The sequence below is a fragment of the Toxotes jaculatrix genome, chromosome 1, assembly GCF_017976425.1.
Source record: "Toxotes jaculatrix isolate fToxJac2 chromosome 1, fToxJac2.pri, whole genome shotgun sequence".
NCBI classification, from domain to species: Eukaryota; Metazoa; Chordata; class Actinopteri; family Toxotidae; genus Toxotes; species Toxotes jaculatrix.
The window spans coordinates 17,151,359-17,170,937 of NC_054394.1; the positions used below are offsets into that span (position 1 = coordinate 17,151,359).

General features: G+C 40.5%; 1 protein-coding gene across 2 annotated transcripts in view; it reads right to left on the reverse strand.

Annotated features, from left to right (window-relative positions):
• Window positions 1-208: 208 nt before the first annotated feature.
• Window positions 209-19,579, reverse strand: part of nedd4a (NEDD4 E3 ubiquitin protein ligase a) — a 28,203-nt gene continuing 8,832 nt past the window's right edge. The window contains exons 1-25 of one of the 2 annotated variants that reach the window (XM_041041830.1): window positions 16,208-18,062; window positions 10,873-10,923; window positions 10,382-10,443; window positions 10,108-10,210; window positions 9,362-9,525; window positions 9,152-9,269; window positions 8,199-8,363; window positions 7,935-8,018; window positions 7,564-7,683; window positions 7,149-7,364; window positions 6,334-6,411; window positions 6,137-6,191; window positions 5,977-6,035; window positions 5,752-5,817; window positions 5,341-5,570; window positions 4,586-4,707; window positions 4,401-4,471; window positions 4,133-4,228; window positions 3,968-4,041; window positions 3,809-3,869; window positions 3,651-3,710; window positions 3,447-3,554; window positions 3,219-3,315; window positions 2,866-2,938; window positions 209-2,108 (exon numbers count right to left, since the gene is read on the reverse strand). In XM_041041830.1, coding sequence (XP_040897764.1) covers window positions 2,006-2,108; window positions 2,866-2,938; window positions 3,219-3,315; window positions 3,447-3,554; window positions 3,651-3,710; window positions 3,809-3,869; window positions 3,968-4,041; window positions 4,133-4,228; window positions 4,401-4,471; window positions 4,586-4,707; window positions 5,341-5,570; window positions 5,752-5,817; window positions 5,977-6,035; window positions 6,137-6,191; window positions 6,334-6,411; window positions 7,149-7,364; window positions 7,564-7,683; window positions 7,935-8,018; window positions 8,199-8,363; window positions 9,152-9,269; window positions 9,362-9,525; window positions 10,108-10,210; window positions 10,382-10,443; window positions 10,873-10,923; window positions 16,208-17,521 — 3,750 coding nt within the window. In that variant the 5' untranslated portion in view covers window positions 17,522-18,062 and the 3' untranslated portion in view covers window positions 209-2,005. Of the gene's footprint in view, window positions 2,109-2,865; window positions 2,939-3,218; window positions 3,316-3,446; window positions 3,555-3,650; window positions 3,711-3,808; window positions 3,870-3,967; window positions 4,042-4,132; window positions 4,229-4,400; window positions 4,472-4,585; window positions 4,708-5,340; window positions 5,571-5,751; window positions 5,818-5,976; window positions 6,036-6,136; window positions 6,192-6,333; window positions 6,412-7,148; window positions 7,365-7,563; window positions 7,684-7,934; window positions 8,019-8,198; window positions 8,364-9,151; window positions 9,270-9,361; window positions 9,526-10,107; window positions 10,211-10,381; window positions 10,444-10,872; window positions 10,924-16,207; window positions 18,063-19,579 lie in introns of those variants that run through there. The other variant, XM_041041915.1, reaches the window with a different exon arrangement.

The following is a 19,579-nucleotide window of genomic DNA, read 5'->3' on the forward strand; positions in this document are numbered from 1 at the left end:
ATCAAATTCTACAATATATTACAAACGAAGGCCTCGGTATTTAATTTTAAATGAGTGAAAGAAGAGAATGTGCTTATTTTCAGCAATGTTCACATGTAAACATTTAAACACATGTGCACTTGAAGCATAAGATCATGTTTTTAAAGAGTGATTTAAGCAGGTGACAGATTGGCAAAGATTCAGACAGTTCAGAAGTAAGACTCATCGATATGAACAAAGTGCTTCACTTTATAAAAGCATAGGTATAAAATTGTGTTGTCAGAGACAAGAACCAGCCCATGATTTCTTCCTTATCAACAACCTGTAAACATGGCAGGTAGTGTAAACACATGTTTTACCATTCAGAAAATGTTAAAACTACTGCTCAAGTACAGTTACTTTCTTACAAAGGTATTACAAGTGATTACGAATTCTGAAAACAATAATCTGTACACATTTTGAGAACCAGCAAAACAAATTTTTAAAACTGTACTCTTAAAAATAGAGCACTCGGCTGCAATTGGACACCCATGATGAGTGGAAGAAAAAATGATATCGCTCATTGACATAAGGCAACAAAACATGTTTAACATACTGTATAAGGTCAGTCTATCTGAGAAGGTTTCTGTAAGCTATAATGTGAATATATACATATATTTATTTTTCTGATACATTAACAGTCAGTGTTATACTTGAGTATGAGTTGCAACTGATCGTGAATGAAAAACAAAAAAAAGATGCATAGAGGCGCAACCTTTCTTTTTTCACTTTAACGGCTTTCAACAGTTGCTTTATCAGTTTGTAGAAGGCAAAATTACATATGTATGTACAATATGTTTATGTAACATCTGAGAAACTCAAAAATCAAGTGATATTCAATTATGTTATGTCAGTATGTACAATTCTGAATAGTATTTCAGCACAATCTAACACTGCATGTAGTCACTTTTTTTGATCTGTAGACTACACAGACAGGAACTACAGCATAATTAGTTTAGCCTTTTACTGGTCCTGGTATTGGTGCATCACTACTATAATGCTTAACTGATACATTGATACACTTTGTTTAAGTGTAGTCGCTCAAACTTGTATATACCCTGCACATTTTCTGCTACAAATGCTTTTTAGGCACATATATTTTGGATTTTCTGCATCAGTGTTTCTAATACACTGGAATGAAAAATGTTTTGTTTGTTTAAAACTTAATGTACATCTGGATTAAACCCGTCAACCACGCCTTCATCTTTTGATTTTAAAACCTCAGCATGACACTTTGTTACAGTTGAGCTAATTTCACCTGTAAAGGGATTTTGGACTGTTAACCATAGTTTAATTTTGGAGTTGAATATTTTTGGACAGGAGACATGGGCTGAAAGTCTCATTCATACATCAAGCATGTTTACTATGTGACTTCACCACAGTGTGCTTGACTATTCTAACCCATGGTCCATCTTTACAACCCTGACATGTAGTCATGTAGCGAAAGCGAAAATTTTATGGTTTTCCAAGAGAAGCAACATAACTACATTGAGTCTCACAGGAACCCGAAGTGAGAAGCTGAGCAGTAAGTGTTTCTGAGGCCATTCAGCCCAACTAACTAAAGTTTTTTTACAGTTCGACATTTTTAAGCTTTACATTCACATTAATTTCTGTAATATTGTCATTTCACAGGATCATGTTCTTTAAATATTTATGCATTTTAGCAGAACAAATAAAAGTGAATACACTTTTGAGCGACTTATTATAAAGAATCAAATAATAAGAAAACCTGATTTGTAAACATTACAACACACGGAGTGATTAAACACCTCCGTGTCTCCAGATTTAAAGCCCTCTCTCCACGTGGGCCCCATCAGAGGACCAAAGTGAGGGTTGTGTGACACTCCTTCACATGTCACACAACTGGTAGGTTAAGACCCGAGTCTGACGTTCAGCTTCTTTCTCTCATCATCATCACCACATCATGCTGCTTGGCTTTTACTCTGATGGCAGGAAATGTCAGTTCAGCTCATTTGCTGCATCCACATTAATCCACCCCATCGAAGCCTTGTGCATTCTCAATGGCGATGTGAAGTTTCTCCCTCAGTTCCTCAAAGGATTCATAAGGAGGAAGGTCCAGGCGGTTGAAGCTTTAGGAGGTGGAAGTAAAGACGAGGAGTGAATCAAACTTCAAATCACATCCAAGCAGGAGTCATAAAAATACGCATAAAAATAAGCAAATTTTTCAGATTTTGTTTTACTTTTTCACAGTTCTGAAATACTGAGATGTGTTATTGAGGCTGATGATTGTAACCAGGTCTCAAATGGCAGAGTGAGAGCTGTGACGGCCTCGTGCCACTAGAGGGCTTCAAATCCACTGTGCTCAATTACACATTATTTTGTACTTGTCAGTTTTTATCACAGTAACACAAAACTTCAATGTGGGCTGAGCTCAAGGAAGCAGAGTGGATTCTAGTTCAATGTTGTGCTAATCAGGGCTGATATATAACTCTACAGTAATGCTGCCATATCCTTTCTCCTTCCGGAGAGATATTTCTTTTCTAATGTTATATGCAGGGATTGTCATGGAGATATGGATCTTGTGCACAAGATAAAAACAAAACAAAACAAAAAAAACCCATGATAATAACTGTGAATGCTCCTGAGAGTTGTGATAAAAGCTGAACTAAAATCTCAGCTCTCACTGGAAACCTCTCTGCTAAACATAAAAAGTTAGGAAGGAGAGCTGAAAGCAATGTGAGCTTTTTGTTTCACAACCTGCTTCAGCCTTTTTAAATGTCAGCACACACTTTCAGTACATTTGAAAATGGTCTAGAGCACACTGCTAAATATAACTGTGTTAGATATTATGGGGGGGGAAAAAAAACAGCAAAGTGAAGTGCTCACCATGTGTGGGCTCGGGGGAGTTTATCACGTGTTCCCCACTGCTCGATGGTGAACAGCTGTGGTCCGTTAGACCCTGGAAAATAAAACCATCAAACATCAGACGCACATACAACATAATTTCAACTGGAATTCATTTGCAAGAAACAAAACAAAGTTCAAACCACCTGTAAACTGAAGACAAGTGTAAACAATGCAGAGGGAAAAAGGTGATGTTCAGTGGACAAAGGGCAAAGGTAGTAAGAAAATAATTATTTGTGCTGAGAGGGAAAGTGGAAAGAAGAGTGGATAATCCAGACTAAAACACAGACATATTAACAATGCAGTGAGTAGCAATACAAAACAACACGGCTCACCATAGAGCTCAGCAAAGCCATTCATTGGGACCCTGGATGTTCCTGTCACAAACTGTAAGAGCCGGATTCGCTTTTCTGCATCCATCAGCAGCACTGTCTATAAAAACACAACAGAAAACATACAAATAAATAACTAATGCAAAGCTCTTCTTAAAGGAGGAAAAACACAGACAGGTCCATGCCATCCAGCTCCAGCTGACTGGCTCCAGGCATGGAAAGTTGTCTTACTTTCCAAAACCACTGGATAACTACGTGGTTGGAGCAGTAGCCATTCTTGTACTTGGTGTTCTCTCTCCAGTCATTCACATCCACATCTCCCAGACCACACATGAGCAGCTGTGGAGGGAAAGAAGGCAGGTAGATGGATCATTATTCATCTTTCTGGAATGAGTCTGATCCAAGTCAGCACATCAGAACAAAATGAAAACTCACCTCCAGCTCATTCTCATCAAAGATCTTGATCAGATCTTGTGGTATCAGCTCAAAGAATCCCTAAAACACAAACGTGCCAGTTTTTTATTCATGTTTTCAAGGCACTGACAGCTGTACAGATGTTTACTGTGTTACAACAAATGTAGAAAATAAATTACCTCCTTGAAAGCAGTCATCTGCTTCTGTATCCTGTTCACAAACCTCCACTGCATCACCAGACTGTCAAACATAAAACAGTAGCATCAAACCACAGTTCAACCATTCAAAGATGACAGAAAGTGTTTTATTTTCTTTAAGACAGGAGATCTGTTGCTTACTGGATGTATTCCTTCTTGTTTTCATTAGTGACGACGATTTCAGTGCCGCCTGGCTTCAGTTCATGCTGGTGAGTCTGAGCAGGAGGAATGGGACGTGTCACAACAGAGAAAACCACTGATCACAAAGTGAAAACTGTTAAGGCAAAGACAAGGCGTAGGACAAACCTGTCCAAACAGCTCCTCATCGATGGTGAACCTCAAATCCAAGTCTGTTGGGTCATTCTCCAAAATCCACATCAAGGAGTTGAAATATTCACTGTCCTGAAAAGAAAGTAATAATAATAATCATCATTAACTTTATTTGTCTGTGACAGTGTTACAAAATGTTTATCAAAGGAAAACAAAAAATAAAACAAGCATCCATCAAATTAAAAAAAGATCCTGATACAAGGTGTGACCTTAATCATTTTCTGTTGAAAAATGTGATACTCACAACAGACTCCATGTCCTGGAGGATGATTGGCTTCTGCAGCATCATCTTGTAGAAAGGCCGAATGAAGAAAGCTTTGAAGACCACAAACAAAGACGTCAGGATCTATAAAGTCTTTTTGACTTTGTCACTGCTTTTGGTGTCTTTATCTGAACAATGTTTATTAAGAAATTTTCATAAGAGCTCACCATCGAGCAGTTTTCCGTGATACACGGCCATGCCTGCCACACGGCCGATGAACTTGAAGTAGGACAGGTGGTCCTCGTTACATAAACCTGAGTTAGGGTTAATCTGCAGCGTGTAGTTGTCCCTGAAAGACAAACCACATCATAAATAACAAAACAGCACTTCCAAGAACAAATATCTTTTAAACAGCTGTGCCAGTCCCCGCCTAAAGATAATTACAGTTTTTCTATTATGATTTAAATTGTCACTGACATGACTTGAAGTCTGTATTTTCATTGGTGCAAGTAGAATGAACTGTCCCATGAAGAAGCTAATTCCACCTCATTTTCCATATCACAGTTACACAGTCTTCCAGACCGCAGTTGCAGGATGGACGGAGGATGGGACATTTGAGTCTCCACTGAGTCCAACAACAAATATCACATGGAGTTTGTGACTGCACAAAATGAGCAGTGACATAATATAACTATGTGGAGTTGGTCATTTTGCATTTCTCTAGACTTTCAGAACAGTACATGGGCCGTGCACCCTGGCAGAATGTCCTTCCTGAATGTCTTTCATATACTGTCCTTAAAATCAATAAGACCACTGGCACATTTTGTTCTACGTTTGAGTGAACCGTCAGTGAGGAGGATGTAGATCACTAAATCTTTATCTTTACAGCTAGGTGAGTAAAAAACAAAAACAAACAACAAAACACAACACAGTACAAGACTGTTGGAGCAGGTTTGGGACGGAGCCAATGTTTTGGACTCACGTGGCAGAATACTCGAACAGTCCGTAGTATGGGTTGAACATCTCCTTGGACATGAGGAAGAACCACTCCCTGGCCACGCCACCGTAGTCCAGTCCTTTTTCTCCCTCAAACTCCACCCACAGTCGTGCCTTCAGCAGGTCTGCCCTCTTAACTGAGAGGATCCGTCGGTATGAGTCCTCCAGCACAGCGTTTCGCCTCAGCTTCATCTCAAAGCGGTTTGGGATATCAGCCTACATAAAAATGTATTGACGTCATTAAGAAGAAAGTTTACAATTACCCCCAGGTTAATTAGCACACAGTATATCTGAAAGTGAAACTGAGAAACTGATGTCTGTACTGAACAGTTTCATCAAATATTCGCAGAGTCAACAATCTTGTAAACAACAGTAATTCTCTGATTCTCTGACTCACCGGTTTCTTCAGCTTCTTCCGGAAGTAGTCATACTTCTGTTTATAATCTCTGGAATAAGGCACAGCCTATAATACACAAAGAAAATCAGTCTTAACTTCATGACCTAAACTGTGGTCAAAAATAAATATTTACAGAAAAACTGTAAGCTATGAAGAAAGAAGTTTTTATTGTATTGTAATGTCATGTTACTGAAGAATAATCTGTCAAGTACAGGCGGCACTCACTGGTCCAGTTATAGCTGAGTTCTGTAATCTGGGATCATCCCATTGTGTGGTCCTGGTGTCTATGAGGTGAAATACATCAGAGCCCGTTAATTAATAAGGAAACATTCATTATCACATATGTGTCCAAGATGTGTTTTTTAATATTGAATGTCATACGCACTGTGATCTATGTAGAATATCCTCCCATCAGTGTGGACTCTCTCCTCCCAACCAGGCTAGGAACAAAAAAAATGGGGTGAATTTAGACTATTAAATACAATAAGCAGTATTATCAGGTCTGATCATGTATTACCACACAGAGCACATTAAGTCACCATATATAACTTTTGTTTGATTTTCTGTAACTGGTTAACTTACCGGCAGAGGGCCGAGATCACTTGGGTCGAGTGAGGGTCTCCTCCTCATCTGTACAGGAATCTTTAGCCTAGGATCTTCCTGTTCGGAGGAAAACAAGGGAGGGTGTGTCAGAATCAGAATCAGAAAACTTTATTGCCAGGTATGTTACACATACAAGGAATTTGACGTGGTGTTGTTGGTGCAAAAAACAGACGAATTGGACTGACAAGTCCCATAACACACAAAGTTGAACAAGAAAAAAAAAAAGTTTTAATACTAAAATAAGAGAAAGAAGAAAGAAGTACTAAGAGGAAGAAAGTCTGTACAAATAATAATAGTATAATGTGCAATGTTGCAAAGTGGATGTAGTGCAAAGAGATAATAATGCCATAGGAGCGTTAATATAACGCATACGGAAGAGATCAAATTATGTTAATGTAACATAGTCTGTATTGAGGAAATGAGGGTCTGTGCTGTTTGGGGGGTGGGGAGCTGTGTTGATGAGGGCGGCGACAGAGGGAAAGAAACTGTTCCTGTAACGTGAGGTTTTGGTCTTGATGGACCGCAGCCTCCTGCGGGAAGTGTTTGAGTCAAACAGGAAATGCTTACTGATGGGGAATCAATTTTTCACATATTTTTTAAGTTGACTTCAGATGACTGAGACCCTTTCTAGTAATGGAAATAAACTTTGCATTTCTCTAGTGAACCCGGATGTTTTTCTATTGACATTCTTGAAACCGGTCTCTAGTGGCCATTAGAAGAACTGCAGGCACACCCGGGTTGTCACCACTTAGACGTAAAGACACGAGAAGCCCTCATGTCTGCGGCTTTCTCACCCAGGTTGTTGTCTTTGTGTTGTGGTCGATGAAAAATGGTCTTCCATTGGGAGCACTGCGAACCTCCCAACCAGTCGGCAAGAAGCCAGATTCATATGTAGCGTCAGGGCTTGGGGTGTGCTGTGGAGATGCCTCAGGGGACACAGTCGGTTGGGACGGTGTGGGGCTTTGGGATAAAGCTGCACCACTCTGTGCTGCTGCTCTCTCTGAGGTTTTCTGTCCAACAAATAAATAAATGAATGAATGAATGAATGAATGAAAAAAAAAAACCCACAAATAAGGGTTTAGATTGATAAGGGACACACAAAAACGAACAAAATATTTTTGGATTTTAGTTTTAAGCTGAAGGAATTAGGGTATAAAATTGCCATGCAAATAGTCAGTATACATCAGTATAAATAAGAAAGCCCAGTACCTGAATGACAGGTCGTGTCCATGTCGTAACTCGACTGTTGTGGTTGACAAAGTAGCGTCGTCCTTTACTGTCTCGCTTCTCTTCCCAGCCTGGAGGCAGCCCAGATGATGTTGGAAGCAGCTTTTGCATGAAATAAAAAATTGACTACAGTGATCAATACTGAAAACCTTAAGTTCATTAAGTTCCAACAATGACAAATATAGCCTCACTAATTTACACACCACAGGAAGTGACAGAAACCTTGACGATTAAAGTGTATACTCCTGAATCATGAACGTTGAAGTCTGTCCACTGACACAGCAAAATTCTGATGAAGGACAGGTTTGATAAAAATGTAGGAAGGAGTGATTTCTACAGGGTGAAATACTCACCACAGGATTAACAGGATGTTCCTCTCCGGCTGAAGGCTGAGCGCTTCCTCTGAGACTGGAATGGCTTGAATTACTAGCATGATCCTGCAGCAGTGGGGAAGGGTGTCAAAGGCAACTATCATCACTTGGCCGTTAATGCAAATATACTTTCCACCTCTCTCCCTCTATCTACGAAAGCTCGTGCTTTATATCAATCTAATTACGAGTCTCTCTTCCTCTGACTTTCGGTAACCAGAACCTTATGCTGCACATAACATGACTCACCGTCTGGGAGGTGCGCTGCTCGCCAGCTGTGGCCCCTGAAACTTGCATGTTTCTCAGCTCGCCGCAGAACGAGTGGAACTCCAGAGGCACGTGGGATGAAGGTGATGTGAGCTGGTTACTGCTGTGGTACAAGGTGGACTCGTCCTCTGTGATGATCTCCCAGCTCTAGAAGACAAGAGAGAAGAGACATTGCGAGGTCAGATGCAATGGCAAGGGCTCTGCCAAATTACTCAGTTTAAGTATGCAGTGTAAGTTACTGTGAGTTCTGTTTTAGTTTTAGTTGAGTTGTTTTGGGTTATTTTGTTTAGAGTTAAAGAAAGTGGTTTACCTAAAGTGTTTATGCCAAAGCTCCCAGATCTGCACTACACTGCCACAACCATCTCTGCAATACCTGGCTGCAATACGGCACCTACATAGCTACCAGGACAGACTTCTCCCACCCCACACCCACTCACTCGAGGAGCATTTTTAAAAACTGCACTGTGAACAGGTTGGGTGATATTCTGTTTTTGGCCTCTACCAGCTCCTGGTAGAGGTGTTGGTATCTGGCTCTTTAGCCACTAAATGCTCCACTATGTTCATCAGCCAGTCGCTAAATGTGTCTGTCATCTGGTGCTGAGCAGGTAGCATAGAGTGGGTTTTTACTATGAGAGTGGTGTGAGAGAACCAAAACAGTAAAGCTGAAGACTGAAAAATTACAACAACGAGCTGAAAGACACTAAACCGCTTTGCAGAGTTAAGACATTATTGTCATTTGGAAACACTTTACTACGCATCCTGGGATTTAAAAAATGTTTTGTTTTGTTTCTCAGAATATAAATGAGCTTTTACCTTTAAATACTCATTTATTCTTCAGAGAAGAATGGAAAAAATACAGATCAGTCTCAACAGTAACGTAGGGCAAGCAGGAAACAGTAAAAGGCATGCAAATGTTGTTAAAAAGTTCAAATTACCTCAGGAGACTCTCGTGTGGTGTTTTCATCGTGATCTGAGATCTGTCTGCGTGTGATGAACGCATGCTCCACCTCTGTGTTATTGTTCTGTCTTCTTTGCGTCTCCAAATCACTGTCCCTGTTAAGACGGGAGACACATGCACACCATGTCAGCACTATACCAACAAAGAAAGTGATGAACCTTTGCTGGGATGATGGTAGAAGACTTACTGCACTGTGGGTCGTTGCCACTGTGTGGTTCTGCTCTCATGATTGACAAAGTAGATTCTTCCCAGGTTGTCCTGCCGCTCCTCCCAGCCAGGGGGCAGAGGAGGCAGCACCTGGCTTTGTCTGGGCCCTGACATGTCCTGAGACTCCAAAAGCTCCCAACCAGGCTGCACAACATAAACAGAAAGTTTCAAAAGAGGCAGCACAGGCCGGACGGAGACAAAATCCTAATGCCAGATGTTTAACTGCACACACCAAAGAACACTTGGCAAATAGAAGAAAATTCACTCTCCAGGATGGGGACTCATGGACTTTGTGTTTGAGCCAGGACTAAAGAGACGATCCATGTTCTCTCGATTGTTTAAAATGTTGGTTATGGCGAAAACCACTGCAACACTTAGGTTTTCAATGTGATTTTTTGGTCATCTAAATAACACAAGGTCACAATTTCATAAACATGTAATTATTATAGTAGTAGTAGTATAGTAGATAGTTTTCTTAAGATTTCAGTAAAGAAATTGTACAGAATTGTAAAAAAGTCACCTTCAATTCAATTTTGGATAAATTAACAACAATAACAAACTCAGATTCTGGTTTATTTTTGGCTAGTAGAAATTCGGAATGACTTGGAACAACAAAACTATGAACTATTTTGATTAGAGATTTGAGAGTTAGAGGAAGATGTGTGGTATGTGTGAAAATCACGGATTGCTGATCCTTGTTGCTGAACGGCCATTAGCCAAACTTACATCCATGTCCTCAGTCTGTTCTGCTGTTTCCTCCTCTGAGCCAGAGTTCTTTGGCAAGTAGGTCATTTTGAGACGTAGATGACCTTTGACTCTGGACTTGTGGCTGTGAGACAAACAGAAGATTTAGATTTTAACAAGAAAGAAAGAAATATAGTCAAGAATGTTTGAAAATGAAATATGAACATGGCCCATCACTTCTTCAAATAAACATATGTAAAATGGGATGTAAAACAGAGAAAGACAAAAGATCAAATAACCATGAAATCATGCCAACCTTCGTGGGTGAAGCAGAAAATCCTTGAATGTGAATGGCCTTTCTGTATTAGGATTTTCTGTCTGAGAAACAAAACAATAAAAAGGAAATCTTAAATTCTTCGAACACTTTTATAGCTGCATAAATAAATATACTGTGAGGCACTGTGTCATAACAAGGTATATTTAAAGATACCAGTACATGAAACAATGGTGACAGTGTACCATGGGGGCTAATTTGTGGGTGTTGTATTTATAATAAAACAAAGGCAGGGACGTAACATAAACATGACAGACCGTGTTTCCAAAACTATAGACAACGATGTGGAACAGACATTAGAATAAGGGTCTATGTGTTTATATTTACACGGTGGCATGGGTGAAAATGAGGCTGAGAGCTCATACAGTAAAAGCTCCAGCAAAAAACAAAACACGCTCAACTCAAGTGACCTCAAAACAAGTCACAGATGTCAATATGCAAAGAAAATGGATTTCTTGCAACCAAGGACTCACCGGTATCTGATTTAAGGGGACATCCACCTGTCCCAGAAAGTCATCACGTGTCTGACAGAGAAAGAGGGGGGAGAGAGAGAGACAGAGAGTCACATACAGATGTCGGGATCATGACAATATTACCTCATACGCACATGCACACACACACGCGTTCTGTTACATCTTTACAGTATGGAGAGCCACTGCAATATCTCCATGTTTAATCATTAGATTTGACAGAAAAAAAAATCTCTTATCCTTAGCACAAACACTGTAAAATTAATTTTCCAACATGAAAAAATTGGAGTCTTTTGACTTGATCTATTTCCACATATATTTAGTATGTAGCCTGGATAGGAATGTGTTTGTCAGCCCACAATGAATGGCTGCACTGTGTCATTGCTAGAGATACTGTGACCAAAATAATGTAGCATTTGTCAGATATAAATTGTCTTTTCTTTGAACACTTCACCCATTCACTGTGCGCCTTTATCGCAGCCTTGAAGGCAGAAGGCTGAGGGCTAACATGGCACACTGTGGGAGCCAGCTTTGTGACCAAATTAACACCCCAGCAGGTTAGACTGCCTAACAGCTGTACAGAGAGTTTATGTGAATAAATATTGACTGAGGCCTCCTTTGTCTTGCCCTTGGACTTCTAACAGTGCAACCAGGAAAAGTGGTGGAGTCCAGGTTAAAAGACAGGCTACATGTCCACCAGCAATGACCAGTCTGACCAACCATTACATTACAAATCACCCCCCCCCCCCCAATTAACTGATTCTTAATTTGTGCTACAAAATGTCAGGAAATAGTGAATGACAAAATGCAGTTTCCCAAAGCAGCGAACCAAAAATGCAATCTGCTTCTGTGTTCCGTCATCACTTTATCGCGTGCACTGAAGCGTGCAGTCAGCTGTCAACCTGGAAATGTTGCCACCGGGTGTCGCGCAGCGGCGGTTGTGACGCATATTTTGAGCGACAAAAAATTAAAAACGTTTTATTTTAATGTTACAAGATCACCGTAATCCTTAAATTTAGAATTACATTTAAAAAACGAACGAACTGAAATAAAAATACATTTAAATTAAATACTCATTATTTATTTTCCAAAGTCACAGGGAGCCACAGCAGAGGGATGAAAGAGCCACATGCGGCTCTGGAGCCGCGGGTTGCGGACCCTTGCCCTAGATGATGTGATTAAGTTGCTTATTTCATCCAAACAACAGCCCCAAACCTAAAAATATCCTGTTTACTGTCAAGACATAGCAAAGAAAGGCAACAAATCCTTTTCCTTTACTTTAAAAATGCCTCTATTCTTCTAATTTGTATTTTACTGTTTCTATGCTGTTTTCTTTCTTTTTAAAATGTTTTAAGACATTATGTAAAACACTTTACACAATGGAACATCCTTTATGTATGAAATGTGCTATTCAAATAACCTTGCCTGTTTTTACTTTCCATTTCTGCGCTGAGTAACTCAAGTAAGTCAGTCATATAGAAAGCTCTGCTTTCTATTTCCAGTTAACAATTGCTTCTATGGTTGTAGCACATTTTAGGAATATACTTTCTACGGTGTTTCCCAGACAGTAAGGTCTTCTGAAATACTGATGTTTAAGGAGGTATCAGTACTTGGCATCATTAATGTTGGTTATATTTATTTACACACCACAGTCCCCAGGATATTGAGAAAGTTTGTGTATCATATGGTATTATTTACATACGGCCCCTACAACAGCCACTGTACTGGAGATTTACTAGAATCTTCGAGTGTATACAGTATACACAGTGGCTGTGGTTTCATATAGAACATTGTCATGCACTGTTTTCCCCCCTGCTGTATTTATGATTACAACAGTTAATGTGAGTAGCGAGGAAAATGAAGAGTTTCTAAAAATCTGAAGAAAGGAAAAAGCCTCACGTGAGCTGACAGAGAAATCAGACTTTAAACAAAGTTGAAGGACATTTCTGAACTTCAGTGTCGTGCCCCACATATGTCTGTATGAATAATCTCATGAATCATAAGTCAATAAATCAAGTACATATCTTGGAGCACATGCTTCAGTCACCAGTGTTTTAATTTAACAGTCTGCTCAGATGTTCAGAAGGCAAACTGTGCAGTCGCAGACTAATTGGACAACTGATCCCACCATTACATCAAAACTCTACTCAGTGTTTCATAAACAGAAACAGATAAACAGTTAAAGGCTAATGCTGATGGCTGTCCCTGCTGATTTGAGAAGTTGACTAGGTCACTCATATATCCGTAACAAATAGAATTTACTCTGAAGTGAAACTGTCTCTTTCCATGGAAACTTCCTGGATCGTAGGGTGAGGTGAGGGCAAGCTTAACAAAGAGTAAGTGTATGCTCTGGACACATGAAAAGACGGCCCAAGGTAAAAAAGATAACCATAGATAAACGTTCATTCAGCGCATCCCTGGAGGTTCATGTGACACTAAATGCGACTCAGTTTAGCATGTGGCATTAAGCAGTGCTGACTACGTACTGTATGAGGCTGTGGCAAACAGCTACAGACAAATGTTTTGGTATCTGTGGAGCAAGCTCAGTGATATCCAACTTAGCTCTGCAACGACAAACTCCTTCTGACAGGTGGACGGCAGCTTGTGAAACCTAAACTTCTGAAGTGGTACACATCTAATGTTATTGGAGCAGGCAAACAAAGCGCCTGATGATTCTGATCAGGAACTTAACAGTTCTGTGAAACAAGTTAAAACAAGTTATATTTTGCAAATTAAATCTGGGTCATGAGACTGCTACGGCTGTAAGGATTGGGCTGATTGTCGTGAAAAAGTTAAGTTAAAACTGTAAAATTTGAGAAGTTCTTGTTTTCCAGACCTGAAACCACTTGCTGTTGCGGCAAGAGACATCCACTTCACAAATTGTTCATTTGTTATGCCGAGGGAGAATGTATAAACAAAGCATATTTATTTTAACTCCAAAAAGAAGAAAGAGATCATGTTTTTCCTGACTGCCAGCTGTATTCCAGTTTTTAAATTGTTAAAGGCCTAAAAAGTTAAGCTCGGGGGGGGGGGGCAATTTGCTGGGTTCTTTTCATAATGGGTCAGTTATCTCTCTGAATCATGTTTTCACTTCTGAAGGGCTCTTAGTTCCAACTTGAGTTAGGAAATGCAGCCATCTCCACCACAAACACTGCAGCAGCTGCACAAAACTAGTCAGACTATCAAATTTGGACCGACAATAATGGCCTGTAGGTCACGTTCAACTTGAAATCCGAGACCAGAAAGTTTAATTATGGTTAAATTTGTGCCATTTATACTGCGTCTTTGTTCTGTATCAAATGAATGTCTTCTCATTCACTCGCTAAAAATAGCTAAATTGCGCCTTCATTAATTTATGACCTGGGGTTGTACAAAACACAACAGAGACATGTGATTCTGATTCATTTTCACCTTACTTATGTAATGTGGTCACACCTGGTTGTTCATTAACTCATGACATGGCACATGTGATTATGAGGGCACTGCAGATAAGAACAGCAGACCTGAAATATTCATAAAAGTTTCCATTGAGTTAGTTTTTTTTTTTGTCAAACTGCCACAGCCAGCTGCACCACAGCGAACGCATTCAGATAAATAGTTTAACAGTTTTTTCTTTGTTTCTGAAATGGTATTTGAAAAAAAATTATGTCACATTTAGCCTATATAGGAATAGGTAGTTTGCTATTTTGTTTTACTGCTATCTCAAAAAAATCACTGTCCTACAAAAAAGCACTGTTTATTTTTTCTAATATACAACGTTGTTGGATTGTTTGTAGCCATGAGGTGATCATTTGCCTACTTATCCTATCCTGCTGTAAAAGTGAAGTGGTTTGCAAGTACAAAGCTCATTTAGCCACATTTAGTCAACAAAACCAGTACTAATGTTTTTTGTTTTCACTTCTAGGATAAGAGAAACACATTTGTTTTACTTGTGTTTCCTTGGTATTTGAATTATGATGTATTTTTTTAGTCACCTTAAAAGTGTGAATCACACTGTTGTGGCTCTGCTGTGAATGGACATGGTCCGGATGTAAACAAAGGTGTGTAGTATTTGATGCAGACTTCTAAGAAGTGTGTGATGTGACGTGAGAAGTGACACTGGAATAAATATGCATGAAGGACTATGAACATGAAAGTGTGTAAAGTACAAGTGCAATATACTTGATACTTGCTTCTATTAGTCACCAGTGATATTTTAGGGGCATTTTAAAGGATGAAAATATAATCTAGATTTACAAAAGCAAATTTAGATCTTTAAAAAGTAAGTGGACTGGCTAATTACTAAAGGAGACCTTCTTACTTGACAACTTGCTAAATGCAGGGGGGAGGCTGACACCTGATACTTCACAAACACTGCCTGGCAGGGGGACCCACAGGGAAGGGAACACACCAACCTTTTACTGGGAAAGGCTCATACTCCCATCTTGCCTACATTACATTACCCCCAACACACACACCATGTCCAGAGATGGCTGGCATGACTGTGCGCTGCTCTAGTATCATGCAGTTAAATTTGAATCCACGGGACTGGGCAGTGCTACAGACCACCAGACTATCTGGAGTCAGGGGGAATATTTCAGAGGCACTTTATTTATACCAGCAAGGGGCACTGCTTTTCCCACCACTAAAATTAGCTCGGGTAAATACTTAAGATGATTACTCATAGTGCTAACAGAATAATAAAAATGGAGAACTATTCTAAAGTTGAGCACGAGTCCACACAACAACAGATGAGCAGGCTGACATGATGAAAGACGGGCAACTTTTCCTCCTCATTCACGCTTTTCTTGGAAACCAATATGCAAATGGATTTGCTGTAATGTAACTGAACACCTCTGAATGTTTGTCCACATTGGGCTTGTTAATTGCATGACTTAGCTGTAGCGATCTTCTCAGTTACTGAATGTCGCTCTAGCTTGTGGTGAGCCTAATGGCTGCCTCTGAGTAAACAGAGTTTTAAGGATTTCAAAGGAAATAGCAGTGAAGGAGAGCAGCATTACTATGACATATTATTCCACACAGAAAAATATCTAGTACTGCAGTGTCAGAAACATAAAACTCTTGAACATTAAAATTTCCTTTAGCAACAATAAGCCAAAGACGCAAAATTTAGCATAGAGCCTACATGAATGATTTATCAGTGGATTATGAAGTATTCATGACAGTCATGCGGCGTCACCTGAGCAGTTAAACCAACCAACAAACCAAACCATGGTGCTCCATAGGGCCAAACCATAGGGCCTTCATGTCGAAACCTTATTTTAGTTTCAGGCATTATGGCTCAAAGCTGATTGCCAGGGAGCATCAGTTAATTTCACTAAAGAAACTTAATACTCACCTCGGAGTTTTTATCTGGGCTCACTGGTGTATAATTCCCTTTGTGGCTTGTGCTTGCATCAGTAACAGAGCTTGGCAACTTAGCTGGGCAGCAAGGAGACAAATGAATGTGGACATGTGGAGAGCAGGGGCTACTGAGATTTGGATTCGAAACATGACATGAAATTCCAGTGTTAGCGTAGGGCACCTCCAAGGAAAAGCTCCTTTGTATGGCACGATGACAGTGGTGTTCCTCAGCCCTTTCCTGGCTTTTTACATAAGGACAGACCTTATGGTTTTTCTCTGATGGCTTAGTTGAGGAGAACAAACAAGCAGAGGTACTACGATAAAGTTTTTTGTGAGGTTCATGTTCACCCTCAGGGTGTGCGGCTGGGTTTGGAGCCTCAGGAGCTGTGGTTGTAGCTCCTTTCCCGGATATCATTGGTCTCTGGTGGGCAAAGTGCAGCAGCACGCTGCTAGAGTGACGATTCGATCTGTCTAAGGTTGATGACAGTTCCATTACTTTACTCCTGTCCTCCATTTTGCACTTTGGTTCATCCTGTAAAGGAATATTAAATTGCACCATGTGTTTGGTGTCCCTGAACTCAGCCGAACAGCTTCCTTTTGGGAGACGATGGCCACTTACTGCTGTGGTGGTGGTGGACCCTTTGCAAGTCACTTCCTCATCATCTTGTGAAAATTCACTGGCAAATGTCTGAAGAGATGACTGATGAGACCTTCTTGCTGGTGGGAGAGCAGGTAGAGCCACTGGACTCACTGGGGATGCAGGCGGGGTGCTGCAGGGGCTCTTTGGAAATATAACCAAGGAGGAGCACCTTCTCAGGGGGACCTTGGACTTGCAGCAGAGTAGACTCCTCTCCTGGGTGGTCCTGTGCTTTTCTGGAGCCTCTGGCTCAAAGATGCTATTGCTGCTACAGTACCCAGCATCGCTGGCCATGCTGCTGCTGCATGAGCCTCCATCAGAGCCAGTACCCACTCCTCCTTCACTAACTCCCTGGTCTCCATCCTCTATATTGCCATCCAGCTCTCCACTGAGCTTACCACAGGGCTGCAGCGAGATCTGCAGAATGCTCTTCTTATTACATCCTCCAATGTTAACCCTGGGTATGAGAACTGAAGAGTACTGCTGTAAATTAGCATAGTCTGGTGACAGAGGAGTCACCTTCAAGTGGACAGAACTGTGCGCCAGGCTCTCTGCGGGGCTACGAGCTGACACACTGACTCCACTCTCCTCACCATGGCTGCTGAGGCTTTCTGACAGAGGGTCCGTGCTGCTTCTCCTTGACGCAAAATGCAAGCGGAGCCGACGTGCCATTCGTTTAACTCTCTAATCCCTGCAGCGCCAGTGAGAGCTGCATGATCAAACTTGCTGGTAGGAAAAAAGGAAAGCAAAGCAACTGCTCCGAGCTCTGCTCTGTGATCACAATCATTAGCGGCTGTACATTGCCAAAATAGCTCTGGTGACAACCTACATTCCTCTCCAGGCTGATCTCAGCTTTTAGTCAGAGGAGGTCAGTGGTTCTGTTTGGAGACTTGACCCAAACATACGACCTTTGAAACTAGAGCATTCTCAGAGGTTAGCCCCTTTAGGAAGCATGAACCCTATTCGGAAAACAAAATGACACTAAAACTTAAAAAGACAGTTTCCACTGCTGATCTGCATTATAACCTTAACTTAGCTGCTAGTTAACGGTACCTCCTGAGTTCCAGTCAGATTAATACCTAACAGTTTGTTTCTTTTCCGGCCGTCTCACTCCTGTTTACCCCTCTGGAAAAAAACAAAAAACAACATGGTAGCTCTTTACATTGCATCTTAGACTGAAGCTCTGGCAAACTGTTACATCTGCTTCAGGCCACTCACTCAAGACGCTACTTCCTGCTGCAGCTCTGCTTCTAATGTTTCTGCTGCTCTGTGCCCCCACAAATATTTTTACCCACTGCTATTGAATTACAGGAAATCAAAGGGAAAGACTTTCAACATAATTCTGAAGCAAACTGGGTTGCAAAACAGCACAGCACACAATAAAACCTCCATAGCCTGTGAAAATATGCAGGAGACTGATTGTAAATTGCGAAAGTCATGAAATTTAGTTCTTGCAAAAGTACAACTAAAGCCATAGTTTATTATTTTTTTCTTTTAAAGTAACAGAAGCTTTGTTAAACATGTCTTGTAGCGACATAAATTAGACAGATAAATTATGACATACTTTCTCCCTGACAACAGAAAACAAAAGATAAGAATGACAAAGAACTGTGATTGCTTTGACAGTGACATGACACCTGTTATATGACACCTCATGTAACAGTCAGTGCTGGTCTGATTTCCTCTCCATGGCTGTTGACAGTCCTATTTATTAATGGCAGCCTATTGTGAGCCAGGCTGACCTATTTCAGGACATTACTCTGCAACCAAATCGGTTTTAGTATAGTGTTTAATAGTAGGAAGCACAGCCAGGATAAAAACACAATTCACCAGGGGGACACATCACTGCCACAGTGGATCTCATCGCTCGTTTTTTAAACCAACATGACAAACAAGTGCAGGAAACCTCGTGATGGGATAGTATTCGCTCATTCAGCCAAAAGCAGGTTGAATTGATGGTGCAGCGTAGGCCATAAGATAAGACTGATGACGCACACTACACAGCTGTGCCAAGTCATACAGTATGGTGCAATATGCCAATAATAAAGCAAAGCTGCCAGTAATATAGGCATGAAGCTGACACCCAAATGAACACTGTGCCCAAATGAACACGCTGAAGGACAAGCTATATTTAATAAACTCTTTAGAGAACATGTCTGAATGTCATTACAAACTGTGTCAGTGGGGTGTGGTTTAGAGTAGGGATTAGTTATGAAAGACAGGGGATGGCTCTGCCAATCAGCAGAAGCAGATATAACGAGGCTTTCAAGTTGTTAAAATATATTCAGAAGCAACTTCACCACAAATCATGACAGATTTCTCTTGCTTTCATGATAGTACATTACGTGCGTTTATCGCTAAAAGGTGTCAGTATCAGTACTGATATGGGCGATCATGGCCGTAGCATTACTTGGTATGAGACTGAAACCAAATTTTGTGGTATTGTATATCCCAACAAAACACCATCTTGAAAAAGTAAATGGCTATCTGAAGTGATAATGATGTATACAAAGTACCAGACAGAAAACTCTGTGGATGTTGAATTGTGGCAAGACATAACTGCGTTTCCTCTTTTTATATATACACAGGTATTTTGTTTCCAGCAGCTGGTTTCCGTTTAACATTGTGTTGCTTGTAGCAACCACTATGGAAACAGCTCTATAGGAGTTAAACCGACGCTGTTGCTGCGGCTGTTGTTTATCCCTTAGGATTAACAAAGTGCTCTTTCTG